At 34.2% G+C, this 13,735-nt stretch overlaps 1 protein-coding gene, 1 long non-coding RNA gene and 1 pseudogene across 9 annotated transcripts; 2 read left to right on the forward strand and 1 right to left on the reverse strand.

Annotated features, from left to right (window-relative positions):
• The first annotated feature begins 1,517 nt into the window (after positions 1 to 1,517).
• On the forward strand, positions 1,518 to 3,824 carry LOC125190867 (uncharacterized). Of its 2 annotated transcripts, none has more exons than XM_089058608.1 (3): positions 1,518 to 1,786; positions 3,118 to 3,261; positions 3,349 to 3,824. In XM_089058608.1, the coding sequence occupies exons 1-3, from the start codon at positions 1,748 to 1,750 to the stop codon at positions 3,649 to 3,651; spliced, it is 486 nt and encodes a 161-aa protein (XP_088914734.1). In that variant the 5' UTR covers positions 1,518 to 1,747; the 3' UTR covers positions 3,652 to 3,824. The 2 variants fall into 2 exon arrangements, with proteins under 2 accessions (XP_088914734.1, XP_088914733.1); XM_089058607.1 differs by lacking the exon at positions 1,518 to 1,786 and adding an exon at positions 2,311 to 2,771 and having other exon boundaries at positions 3,349 to 3,822.
• Positions 3,825 to 3,990: 166 nt separating this feature from the next.
• LOC148924138 (glutamate receptor 2.8 pseudogene) lies at positions 3,991 to 4,997 on the reverse strand (annotated as a pseudogene).
• A 5,049-nt stretch (positions 4,998 to 10,046) lies between these two features.
• LOC125213491 (uncharacterized) lies at positions 10,047 to 12,791 on the forward strand. 7 transcript variants are annotated; one of them, XR_016130258.1, is made up of 8 exons: positions 10,047 to 10,066; positions 10,269 to 10,346; positions 10,944 to 11,017; positions 11,306 to 11,389; positions 11,663 to 11,689; positions 11,917 to 12,044; positions 12,291 to 12,368; positions 12,451 to 12,791. It is a non-coding gene; the product is annotated as an uncharacterized LOC125213491 (long non-coding RNA). The 7 variants fall into 7 exon arrangements; XR_016130259.1 differs by having other exon boundaries at positions 10,052 to 10,066; positions 10,269 to 10,351; XR_007174953.2 differs by lacking the exon at positions 10,047 to 10,066 and having other exon boundaries at positions 10,073 to 10,351.
• Positions 12,792 to 13,735: the final 944 nt, after the last annotated feature.

The following is a 13,735-nucleotide window of genomic DNA, read 5'->3' on the forward strand; positions in this document are numbered from 1 at the left end:
GACGTATTACTACCACAGCAGCCCCTGCTGGGGTAGTAATACGCCGACGTTTTGTGCCAAATTTTATAAACTTTAACTCTTTCCAAAGAAGCTTCAGTACATACCGCACTAATACTAAAATATTAGTTACTCCCTCCGTCCCGCTTTAGGAGTCCCGGTTGAGATAAATTAATAAAAAATACCTACAAAGTGTTAAAAGTGGGTCCCAACATTCACTACAACTAATAAAAAAGTGTTAAAAGTGGGTCCCAACATCCACAACAACATTTATTTATTGGACAATTAATTAAAAGTGGGTCCCAAGCTACAATATTTATTTATTACACACAAACACTTTTTTTCTTAAAATATGTGTTCGACTCAACCGGGACTCCTAAAGCGGGACGGAGGGAGTATTAAATTATAGTTATTCGTTGAATTTGGCCAATTTCATAACTTTGAAACTCTAATACTAAAATATTTCAGTTTTTTCATTTATCTCATAATGGTAAAAGTTGAAATTATAATGAAAAAATAAAAAAACTATATTATGGCAACAAAATCACAACAATTTTTTATATATCAACATTATCAATCAGATTTGATTTTTTTCATATTAGCTTCCATTTTATGCATTTTGAGACAATTTAAAAAATTAAAAATTATGATTTAGATTTAAATTTTGAATTTTATGAGAGCATTAAGAAGTCAATAAAAATAAAATGGTAATCATCTCTTAAATTACTCCCTCCGTCCTAGAAAGTTTGTCACATTTCTTCATTTCCGTCTGTCCCACAAAATTTATCACATTTCACTTTTTACGTTTTTTTAGTGGACCTCATATTTTACCTTGTCATTCATATTTACATTTTAATATCAACCTAATATACTAAAGCAGAACTCGCTTTCCACTAATTTTTTCAATTCATTTTTCATTACATATATTAAAACTCATGTCCGGTCAAAATATGACAAAATTTATGGGACGGAGGGAGCATCAGAGTATGAGCTATCAGTTACTACTATAATTTAAAAAAATAATACTAAGGGAGTTTCAATTATTTTTTAAAATTAACTTTTAGTGTAATATTATAAATGAGATTTATAAATTTAAATACATAATCATTTTTTAAAATTTGATAATTTTTTTGTTAAAATAAATTATAACTAGAACTGATAACTACTAATCGCAACCAATAAGCTTTAATTATTATTTTAAATAAAATTTAAATGAGCATCCAATTTAATACTATAAGATTCTGAAATTTTAATTAGTAAGTAATTCATATATATTTTAATAAGTAGCTTATGAATCATTATTTAAATAAAATTGTTGTTCAACTTAAATCAACGAAATACAATGAATTAGTTAGTGCGTGCGGCATTCACTGAATATATTTAGTTAGTGATTTATTAGTGCAGTATGTACTGAAGCTACTTCGGAAAAAATTAAGTTTGTAAAATTTGGCACAAAACGTCGACGTATTACTACCACAGCATCCCCTGCTGGGGATCCAGCCCCTTTCTCTCCTCTGAGCTCTCTCTCTCTTCTCCCCCTCCCCCTCAATTGACGCTCCTCAATATCTCTCTCCTCTGCGCCCCCTCTCTGTCCCTCTCTAGGAATGATTTACCTTTCCTTATGTATAGTCTTTCCTCTTCTATAAATTGAAACATTCACATGTATAATTGATTGTGTATTATGTTAATTAGGTCTTCCTTTTCTCAATATACCGAAGCATAAGCAGAGTTTAGGGAATTCTCGAAATTGATGGATGGAACCGACTGCAATAAGAGGACAAAGATCAAGGTTAGATTTTTTTTGCTCAAAAAGATTGATGATTGCTATTCTAAATTTTGGTTTTATAGTGTAGTGTGGATCAGGGTAGGAAATATTGAGGATTACTATTCTAAATTGTGGTTTTATAATGTAGCGTGGATCAGGGCTTAGGGATGACAGAATCAGTGAGTTACCTGATGAGATCATATACGTCATACTATCTTTCCTACCCTTGAGAGAAGCTGCTGCCACTAGCATTCTTTCTCACCGATTCCAGCATTCGTGGAAGCACACTCCTAATCTCGACTTTTACGACCCAGACGCCATGTTTACCAATACCAAATCATGGCGCGCTGATAAGTGCCACCGTGTCAAAATGGTTAATTCGGCTATTGCATCACATCAAGCCCCTTTTATTAAAGACTTCACAATTTCGATTTATGTTCACAAATCAGCACATAGCACAATCTCCAAATGGCTTGAATTCGCGCAATCGAGACAGGTTGAGCAATTGGATTTGAACTTCAACTCTATGATTAAGAGTGAAAGGTGAGGGGTTGTGTTAGAAGATTTGGTGCGAGAGATGAGGCCTATGAAATATCTCAAGTCTCTATCTCTGGCAGCTATGAAAGTGAGTGGTCAAGACATCTCCTATTTCCTCAAAAGTTGTCCCATGTTGAGGGAACTTAATATCACAAGATCGTCTTTCACATTTGATGTTCATGTCTCCGGCGATTTGGAGATTCTTCGGATACATAAATGCACCTTTAGGAAATTCGTTATCGAAATTTCTGCTCCACATCTTTATGAAATTGTTGCCGATGTTTATGAAGTTCATTCCAAAGCAAAACCAGGCGCCCTACGGTTCAGGAATGTTCCAAGACTTGCCATAGCAAGTCTTGAAATTGGAAATCTAAGATATAATGCGGCCAATTTTGCTTCAACAGTATCTTGCTTTACTTCCCATCTCCACCATCTCCGAAAACTCGTATTGTTTATCTCATCGAAACCTAAGGTTAGACATTGCATGGAAAAATCATTAAGTTTTGTGAAATTTTAGTTTGTCCTTCCATTTTAAAAACCGGCATTTATGAAATTTTAATTTGTTCAAATTATTTCGTATGATATCTCAAATGAGAAATCATTGGATGATTTTTGAACTTAATTAGCCAAATATCATTATGTTTTGAATTTTTTTACTCTTTTTCTTAATATACATATAATAATTAGCTAGGGAAATGTTATGCTACATATCATCATTTGTTTAATGCATTTTAGCATTGTTTGGTTTGTTAATACATTTTTTCATTTATAAGGTTGATGGTGCTGATGATAGTTCACTGGTTGTCTTAATTTGGCAGATTCTTTTAAGGGAAGAGCTTCCTTATATGCCTAATCTAAAGGAGTTGTACGTTGTAGTTTCGCGTGTCCATGCGCACCTCTGTCTTGTGCCGGTAACATCTATAATATCGGCATGTCCTCATCTTCAGATGTTCACATTCAAGGTTGGTATACTATTAGTATAAATTCAAAGTGTCGTCAAATAATATTTTCCTCATTTTATGATTTCTTACATATATGGATATATGCAGTTTTATATGTATGAAGATGATGAAAGATGCCCAGACAACTATGAATATAAGCAAATTTATGGCTATGAACCATCGCGTGTTTATGGATGCCCACACAAACGTCTCAGAATGTTAAAGTTTCAAGGATCGTGTGCAACCGATATCGTCAAATTGATGACCTATATTTCAGGTCGTTGCGTTGAATATCAAAAGATAAATACTTGTACTCCAGATATGAGTGAGGCTAAGGTACAAGCTCATATGTGCCATATACAACAACTACAGTTGAAGTTACCTCATCAAGTTGAATTCAAGTTTTATTAATATTCATACATTTCGAATTCAAGTTGGATAATATTCATACACTTTCTTTGCCAATTTTGTATTGTTTTTTTAACTTCGATGTGAGTTCGACTTTGTTGTCCTTTGATTATAGACACAAAACACAAAATATTTATTATAGTGTATGGTAGTTACGTTTTAAAAATGTGCATCAATATGTAATTGTTTATTGAAGATGGTGATTATCGTTTCAAAGATTGTTCCCGCCTACGTCACTTTTCAATGAATAGTAGTGTCATAATTACTCCTGTAGAGCTGAGTCAACCAGGGCTGGTATTCACCAAGATTGAGAGTTTTGTACATGAGCAATTGCACCGAGTTTCAATTCATGAATATCCAACCATTCTTCATCTCTTGATCCGTGGTTGGCACGAGCATGGCAAGTCCAGGTTCTGTGTAAGGAACAGTGAAATCCACAAATCTTGATCTGTAACTAGTAATGGTCACATCTCCCACAGCTGCATCAATATTCTGCCATTGGAGAAGTATTAATTAGTAAGTTTGACACTGAAACAAGCAAGACATTAATAGAAAGAAAAAAAAAAACCTGTAGAAACACTTGATGAACAAGATCATCATAGTTCACATTTTAAAAAGAGATACTCTATTGCAAGCCCATCTCCATAGGGTAATGACTTCAAAACTTCCTCAAAAACATCAATACAGAAACCAGTTGCTTTAACAACACCATCTGCATCCTTTTCAACATTGATAATTTCACTAACCCCTCCGTTCATAGGAACTCCAACCCTCAGCCTTCTCCCACTCAAGCCATTAGGCACGTTCGTCGTTTTACCGGGCCATATGATGGCAAGATCCTTCGAAATGCCATTCTGTTCTGTCCAAAATCCGACAGGGTTCACTCCATTACCAATCACATTCACAATCTCAAATTCAGATGGCTCTAACTGACCATCACTGATATTGTAATTACCCCTCAACCCTTTAGAAAGTAAATTTTTTATCAATGGAGCAAGTTTTGGACCACTATTTGAAGTCCCTATTGCTTCCAAATTAGTCAAGCCGCCTCCACCTGCCATTTTCTTGAATCTTGGAGATGCATCTGCGCGTACACGCTCCACGGATTCTGCTACAGCAGCTATGCTTTCATAAGCCCACAAACCAAAAACATTCAGATCTGGCCTCACAATCTCCGGATTCTCCTCATAAAACCTCTTCCTCCATCTTCTAGCGAAGCTAATAACTTGGTCAGATATGGGGATATGAGCCTTCACACCTACTACTCCCTGCATTGCTTCAATACCTTCTGAATCCAATAAACTAGGTAGCAGATCAGCAACTATCCACGCGTATCCCTTGCTCATCATCCCAGCTTCTTTCACCATTTGGAAGAATCGAGATGCAAGAGATGGTGGCATGTGAACCACAAACACCTTGCCTGCTTCTTCTTGAGCTCATTCAGTTGTTGAAGAATCTCATCATTTTTAGCAGACGGAGAAACTGCAATTTGGGATGAGACAAAGGCATTGCTGTTTAGCCGTTCCTCACCCAAACATGGTACTAATCCACTTCCATATTTTGTATCCTCGTGGATAAAAACAACCTCCCTCCAACCAAAGTTCTTGACAACTGCAGCAACAACTTTGGCCTGAGAGAACACCATGATGATCTGATGAAGTATGGCGATTCGTGAGGCGAAAGAGACAGGCTCGTTGCTGGTGATACTATTAGAACTTTCACTTTGTCACCAATACCCATCGTTAACATTTGAAAAGCTGTACATTCATTTATTGTATTTTATATTCTATGCTTCCAGGATCTTTATGCCAAGTTGAATAGAATGGCTAGTATAGCAGCAGATATGTTTGTAGGCCGGGAGAGATTTGCCACACTGTTGTTAATGAGGCTCACAGAGACTGTCATTTTATGGCTTTCAGAAGATCAAACATTTTGGGATGACATCGAGGAAGGACCTAGGCCATTGGGTGATCTTGGTCTACAACAGGTTTGGAAAACTGATGTCCGCTCTGTGATTGCCCCTATTTTCCATTCCCCTTGTCTGTGTATTCACAATCTTAATTCTTGCAGTTCTATCTGGACATGAAATTTGTCATGTGTTTCGCCTCGCAAGGCCGCTACTTGTCCAGGAACTTGCACCGTGTAGTGAATGATATTATAAATAAAGCAATTGCAGCATTTTCTTCAACAGGCATGGATCCATATAGGTAATTTTCCATAATTATTTTCCTAAATGTTCGGATTTGATTGAGCTTATTGTATTTATTTTCTCTGTTTGAAATAATTTAATGAACATCTCTGATAAATTGATAATGTCATGGATGGAAAAAAGACGGTCACCGCAAAAAGCTGAATTAGAAATCCGTGGCATAAGCCTATAGAGATATCCACAATGAATAATGGCGTTAGCTGGGAGTATCCTTGCCTATATCACTCTGGTTTCTTATTGATGAGTAAACATTAGTTTTGGACTTGTCTGAGTGACGAATTGTTTACTACATGACAAACAACGTAACCCCCGGCAACCCCATCAAAAGAGATATACAGCTTTCAGACAGATACATAAAAATAATATTATAGGCTAGTTCATTTACTTTGCTGGATTGATTAATTATGAACTTGTGAGCGGTGTTTTTCCATTTGCAGTGTACTTCCAGAAGATGACTGGTTCAATGAAGTTTGTCAACACGCTATAGAGAAGCTGAGTGGTCAACCGAAGAACAACAACGGAGAGCACGACCTCAACAGTCCAACCGCTTCTGTTTCAGCTCAATCTATCTCATCAATGAGATCTCATGGAAGTTCCTGAGGCAAAGTTGTTACAGAATATGTACATTAGACTGCAGGCACACGGTTTGTGACGGGTAAAATGCCTTTATAGTATTTGCTTGCTCCATATTTTTTTCGTTACCCTTTTTAATGGCCAAAGCATTTTGAGTGTGTATATGTTGATAAGGTGTTAGTACAGAACCTAAATTTGCATAGTTATTTTGTGTTATATGTACAAGCTTATCTTGTAATGTTACCAATCCAAAATTTGCAAGATTCTCTCTCCCTCTCTCTCTCTCTCTCGTGTTGAAATTGAAACTTAAGCAACTACTACTTTGAACAAATGGTTGATTGGCCAACAATCAACTTGAAAATGTCTTTTGAATTGACTTCTAATGTGTTTTTGTTTATTTTTTATGAACTACTAGAAGATTAATTGCTTAAGTAACACTAGGATAACGATATTTTGATAAATTGTTATGTGGCGAAGGGCTAATGCATGCCTAAAACAATAAGAATAATACAAAATGGCAAATCCATGTTGACATTAACCGACTTATTCTAAAATAATTCCAGTATTGAACTACGAATATTCTTCTGAATTATTTGCTTTTATGTTACAGATTCGGAAGTCTCCTAAGATTTTTGGACCTTTTCGAGACAGTAAAATCAAGCAAAATCAGTTCAATGGTGTATTAGTTGTCTTCTTTAGTACACACATTTGTGGATAGAAAAAGTGGCAAAGTTTCATGGAAATTACTTGTGGTTACATGCAAGAATTGGTCAGAGATATCATCCAAACTCCAAAGTAACATAGATATACGCTACTCGAGAGAAAAATTCTTATACTATTATTTGGTCGGTTAATACACGGACACTATTAACATTTAAATATTTTACAATTACTATCTAATTAAATGTCAATCACAATTTATTATATTAAAATAATGTCTCTACTTTAATAAATAATTTGTTTTTTACTTGAAGAAAGGGGAGTAGGTTGTGCTTATCCGTAAAGCTTTCATCGTTCACTACAAAAAAATCACTGTTTCCCGACCAAAAAGACCGAGCACAGAAAATTGTGCTAGGGAAATACCGAGCACAGAAAATTGTGCTCGGGAAATACCGAGCACCTTCACTTGTGCTCGCCAAACTACCGAGCATTTCAAATGGTGCTCGCCAATGGCAAAAACTGGTGGCTTAGCTGCGAGCAATTACGAGCACGGTCAACGTGCTCGGCTTGGAAATTAACTTGGGGACCTATGGTGCAACAGAAGTGCTCGGCCTTGTGAATATTTTTCACCAATATAGGCGAGCACCATACCAGTGCTCGGAATATGGCGAGCACAATATATGTACTCGGAAATTTGATAAAAATAAAATTATAATTGGCAATACATTAGTCAATTACGAACACTATTTTATTAGGCGAGCACATTCGTGGTGGTCGAGACTTACCGAGCACATATACCGTGCTCGGAAAATTGATAAAAATACTATTATAATTGACAATTAATAGAAATCTTATTTTTTAAACACTTGTTTAATTTTTCAATATATGCTATTCGAATTATTGATAATTAAAAATACTTTTTAATTTTTCAATATATGCTATTCGAATTGTTGATAATATTTTTCAAAGCACAAATATAGTTCTCGGCATTATTGCTTAAAAATATTTATATTTTATGTTCAAAATAATTTTTAATATTTATGGTAAATGATCCGCAAATTTTTTTATATGCAAAATTTTCAAGATATTTCTATGTACTAATAAAAAATATTGACATGTTTTAAGTTATTATTGTTGATAATTATTAATTATAGATGTGTGTTTAAAATATTGAAATTTAACCGAGCACCGCTTATATCCTCGGAAAATGCCGAGCACCGTACTTGTGCTCGTAAATTACCGAGCACCGTACTCGTGCTCGGAAATTATACAATTTTTTTTAATAATTATTCATCAACAAGAAGAATTTAAAACATTATAAATATTATATATTTTATGTTCAAAAATAAATTTTAATATTTATGGTGCATTATTCGCAAATTTTTATATATGCAAATTTTTCAAGAAATTTCTATGTACTAAAAAAAAACTATTGACATGTTTTAAGTTATTATTGTTGATAATTATAAATTATACTGTAGTATTTTTTATAATTTCCGAGCACTTCTATGGTGCTCGGCATTATTGCTTAATATTTATAGTTTCGAGATATTTCTATGTCATAATAAATGTGTATTTAAAATATTGAAATTTAACCGAGCACCGCTTATATCCTCGGAAAATGCCGAGCACCGTACTTGTGCTCGTAAATTACCGAGCACCGTATTCGTGCTCGGAAATTATACAATTTTTTTTTTAATAATTATTCATCAACAAGAAGAATTTAAAACATTATAAATATTACCTATCAATATTTTGAAGTAATACAATATCTCTAGAAATTTGCACGTGGATCCTTCACCATAAATGTGTATGAAAATATTGAAATTTATTTTAAACATATAATATGGTAGTATTATATTTTTAAGAAGTGCCGAGCACCACATCCGTGCTCGGAAAATGCCGAGTACTATGTACGTGCTCGGAAAATATACAATTTTTTTTTAAATAATTAGTATTCAACAACAAGAATTTAAAACATTATAAATATTACCTATCAATATTTTGAAGTAATATAATATCTCTGAAAATATGCGCGTGATCCTTCACCGTTTATATGTATGAAAATATTAAAATTTATTTTAAACATATATTTTTAAGAAGTGCCGAGCACCAAATCCGGGCTCGGCAAATGCCGAGTATTATATACGTGCTCGGAAAATATACAATTTTTTTTAATAATTATTCAACAACAAGAAGGATTTAAAACATTATAAATGTTACCTATCAATATTTTGAAGTAATATAATATCTAGGGTTCAGAGATATTAATATAATATCTCTGAAAATATGCATAAGGATCCTTCACTGTGTATGAAAATATTAAAATTTATTTTAAACATATAATATCAATATTTTTAAGTAATGCCGAGCACCATATATGTGCTCGGCACATATAAAAAAATAATTAAAATTATTCAACAACAACAATAATTATTTAAAACATATCAATATTTTTTATTAGTGCATAGAAATATCTTAACAAATTTACGGATCATTCACAATAAATATTAAAATTTATTTTGAACATAAAATACTAACATTTTAAAGCAATAATTCCGAGCACCATATATGTGCTTGCAAATTTCTATCAATTAAAAAATATAATTAATTATTTAACAAGAATAGTAATTTATTTCTATTTTGTGGTCCATTATATGTGTTCGGGATAAAAATATTAAATTCGAAAAATATTTGAAAAACAATTCATTTTATTTTTTTCGATTTCAGCGAGCACATTCTTTTGTGCTCGGCTAATTGCGAGCGAATCTATTTGTGCTCGGCAAAATAATTTTGTACCGCGAAATATTTTATTTTTATCAATATAAGCGAGCAGATTATGTTGTGCTTGGCAAATTGCGAGCAAATCCATTTTGGCTCGGCAAAATAAAATATTTGCAACAAAATTTATTTTAGTTTTATCGATTTAAGCGATCACATCAAATGGTGCTCAGAAAATTGCGAGCATTCTTACAGGTGCTTGCTCTTCTTCAGATCTTTTATACCACAGGCTTTCCTTTCTTCTTCACATTTTTACCGCTTCTCCTCCAAATTTCGTGTGATTAAGTAGGATTTCTGAAATTACTTCTCAAAAGAAAACCGCGAGTTCTCAAAACCTCACCGCCCTCTTTTTCGAAACATAATCACTTCTCAAAATTCTCACTCTGTTGGTAAACAGTTCTCGGCGGCGAGATTCGACCGGTCGGGTGGCGTTTAAGCATTTCATTTGTTGGAGAAGATCCTCGAGCCGAGATCGGTGAGGTTCATTTGCGATCGTTGTTCGATTTATTTTTCCATCGGCTAAACTCTCCTGTGTGTTCGATTTATTGTGTGTTTAATATCACTCTTAACCTTCCGTTTCCAAATTTCCTATATATTGTACGTGTTGTGATATACCAATAGCTATCATGTCGGCTGTGGCTGTGTGGAATGATCTTGCCAATTCAATAACATGAAAAATATGTTTGTTTCTATGTTTTGGAGGTCACGAGATTGGATTTGACAGAAATTCTAGGTCAAAATTGATTTTTCTACCTTTTCTTTATTCTGTATAAACCTTAGGTTAAATATTGCACATTTGGAAAGAATAACAGTTGCTCTCAATGTTAGTGTTATAAAAAGAATAAATCTCAATGTTGTGTCTCTGTTATGGAAATGTTATAGTATCAATTTGATGAACTCAGACGAAGGTAAAAACTTGTAGTTGTACATCAAGGTGATACAGGTTAATCTTCTTGAATCTGTCTGTATAGAAACTCACTCTCAACTCAACTGGATACAAGGAATATTGCATTCTCAATATATATGCAACAACTCATTTGTTATTTTCTCTGAATTGTTTTATTGTGACCAGGGGCCAGAGTAAGGGTTTTTATGTCTCTTTAGCAACATTTGAAGTGAGCATCACCCAAAATTTTCACTGCATATGTAAGTGAAATGTGCCTTGTTATCTGATGCATGAATTTGAACTTGTTTTGTAATTATAGATACTCTTTTATGGAAATGTGAAACCAGTTCTATGGCATTAGCAAAGATTGTTGAGTCTTTAGTATTGCTTACTCTAACATACTAATAAATGGAAGTTCAAAATGTGTTAAGTTCTTACATTATTAGTAGTAATAGTTTAGCAATGCTGTGAGATTTCTTACTCTGTTGGCTTAAGCAGCTATGAGGATGTTCGGATTTATCTGATTTCAGTTCTTATTATTTTGCTAGAAGATTGTATACCACTGAGTAAAGGCATAACCCCATTCTGAAACCCTCTCCATCTAATCTTCAGCTCACAATTTCAGTTCAAAGGTATTTTTCTGTATCTCAAATTCTCCATCTAGCATATTTGACTGAAAATGGCTTTCATTTGAATTGAATACTCACTTTCTGATTGTGGAGAAATAGGGAGATGGAGAAATCTTGTATTTTCTGATTGTTGTGTAAATAGCTTTAAGGATCATGTGTAAATTGATTCGATTAGCATTGTTTTTGGAAACAATCTGAATTAGCTTATTGTGACACAATTTCTTTCTTAATCATTACTAATACTACTACTCTTGCTTGTATGTATATGATCTGCAGGACTTGTCCCAATTGTGGCTGGTTCAGGTAAGCTCCGCTCTTCATTTTGTATATATATTTCATCCTCATTTCAGTGTATTATATATTGTCTGTATATTCTCTGTATTTTAACTCATATATTCATATACTCATATTCTTATGGTAAATTGAATGCATGTTTCTTGCTTGCTGAGACACAATTTCTTTCTTACTCAATTCCTTTTGTTCATGAAACGAGATGAGTTTTATTGAATGTAATGAGTTTCTGTTATAAGGTACAAGGAGATGATTTAATTAAGCAAAGAGAGCTATAGTACATGAAACTACTTGAGCAATGATGCATTGGTGGTGTGTGAGGGAGTTACTTGATCATATGGAGCAAATCAAGGATATGATAGCTAAGGTCCTTTGGATTCCTTGTATTTTTATTCATTTAGTATAATGCTACTTTATATTTCTCTCTGGGATGCATGTGTCTTCATAAGTTGATGCAAACTATATGATGTACTCCATATATCTTTGCATTGATGTCTTGTTCTGGAGTTTCTTATTTTCTATATTTATCCTTCTTTAGTTCATCATTAACATTTCTTTTGTTACTAACATTTCTTGTGTCTTCCCAAATTATGGTTGTTTATCGGGGCGGAAGCTAGAAGATAATAGAGCTGGAGAACGGGTTGCTGTAGATACGAGGAAGAAAAATCCTGCTGACTTTGCTATGTGGAAGGTGAGAACTTATATTTCTTTTCAGAAAATTGTTTCTGATTAATTACTTGCCTCGTGAATCTATCAATGTATTCTCATTGTAGGCTGCAAAGCCTGGGGAGCCACAATGGGACAGCCCCTGGGGTCCTGGAAGACCAGGATGGCACATTGAATGCAGTGCCATGAGTGCAAGATTAGAATACAAATTCTGTTTGGAACTGTAAATTTTGAATGCAAGATTGGAACTGCAGTGAAGCGGGAGGAAAGTTGCAATGGTGCGGAAGGAAGCGGCTAAGAGGGAGCAACAAATGGAAGAGCGAATGATGCGGCTTTTTGATGAAAAACTCGGACAAATGAAAAATGTGTAGTTTAGTTTGATTTTGTTAGATAATTTTATATTTTGTAAAACAATCTTACTTATTTAATGTTATTTGAATTTTGCTTACTTTTGAATTTAATTTAATAATTTTTATTTATTTTTAATAATTAAAAATAGAGAATTTATATATTAAAAAAATCTAGGATTGCAAAATAACATGTCTGCCGAGCACCTATCCTAAACCTCTTGAAAATACCGAGCACATGAGTGTGCTCGAATAGAGGTGCTCGCTACATCCAAAGACATGAAGGTGCTCGCCATATTTTCTAAAACCTTTCAGAAATTCCGAGCACATGGAGGTGCTCGCAAATTGCCGAGCACATGGAGGTACTCGCGCATCCTACGGTATGGTTGACCAATTCGGCGAGCACCTATAATCGCTCGGAGAAAAATGCCGACGAAGCGTTTACCGACCACCTAAAATGCTCGGAATGTGCTTGGTATTTTCCCTTCACCGAGCACTTTCACCCTTTATTACCGAGCACTTTGGTGCTCGGGAAATAGCCTTTTTTTTGTAGTGGTTTTAATGTACTTAGATAAGGAATATAATAGTGGGACACTAACTATATATCAAGTTGAATAATGAATTTAATAAGGGGACAAACTGTAACGACCCGCCCATCTAGGGTATAATAAATGCAGCGATCGTTAACTAGGCGGACTTAAATGCATCAAAGATCATAGGCTAGGGTTCCATTTAAAAAAGGGACTTTACCAAAGCATTAAATGAACAATTAAGTAGGAGAGAAATAATGCCTTAGCAAAGAAAATCCAACAAAAGGCTATCACCAAAAATGCTCAAAAATAGCAACAGTACCAAAATAGTCTCATCTGTTCCATATTCAAAATATTCCCACAAATAAAAGTATTCATCCCAACCAAAAGATCACAAGTTTTCATAATATAGCGGAAGCGATCAAGAGAGAAGTGAGGCTATGTATGGAGACACAACGACACTTTAAGTACCAACAGATCATCTTATTATTTCCTACTCAACACCGCCGCCCGCT

This window comes from Salvia hispanica, chromosome 5 (assembly GCF_029641045.1).
Source record: "Salvia hispanica isolate PSC_SH4W2 chromosome 5, Shi_PSC_v1, whole genome shotgun sequence".
NCBI lineage: Eukaryota > Viridiplantae > Streptophyta > Magnoliopsida > Lamiales > Lamiaceae > Salvia > Salvia hispanica.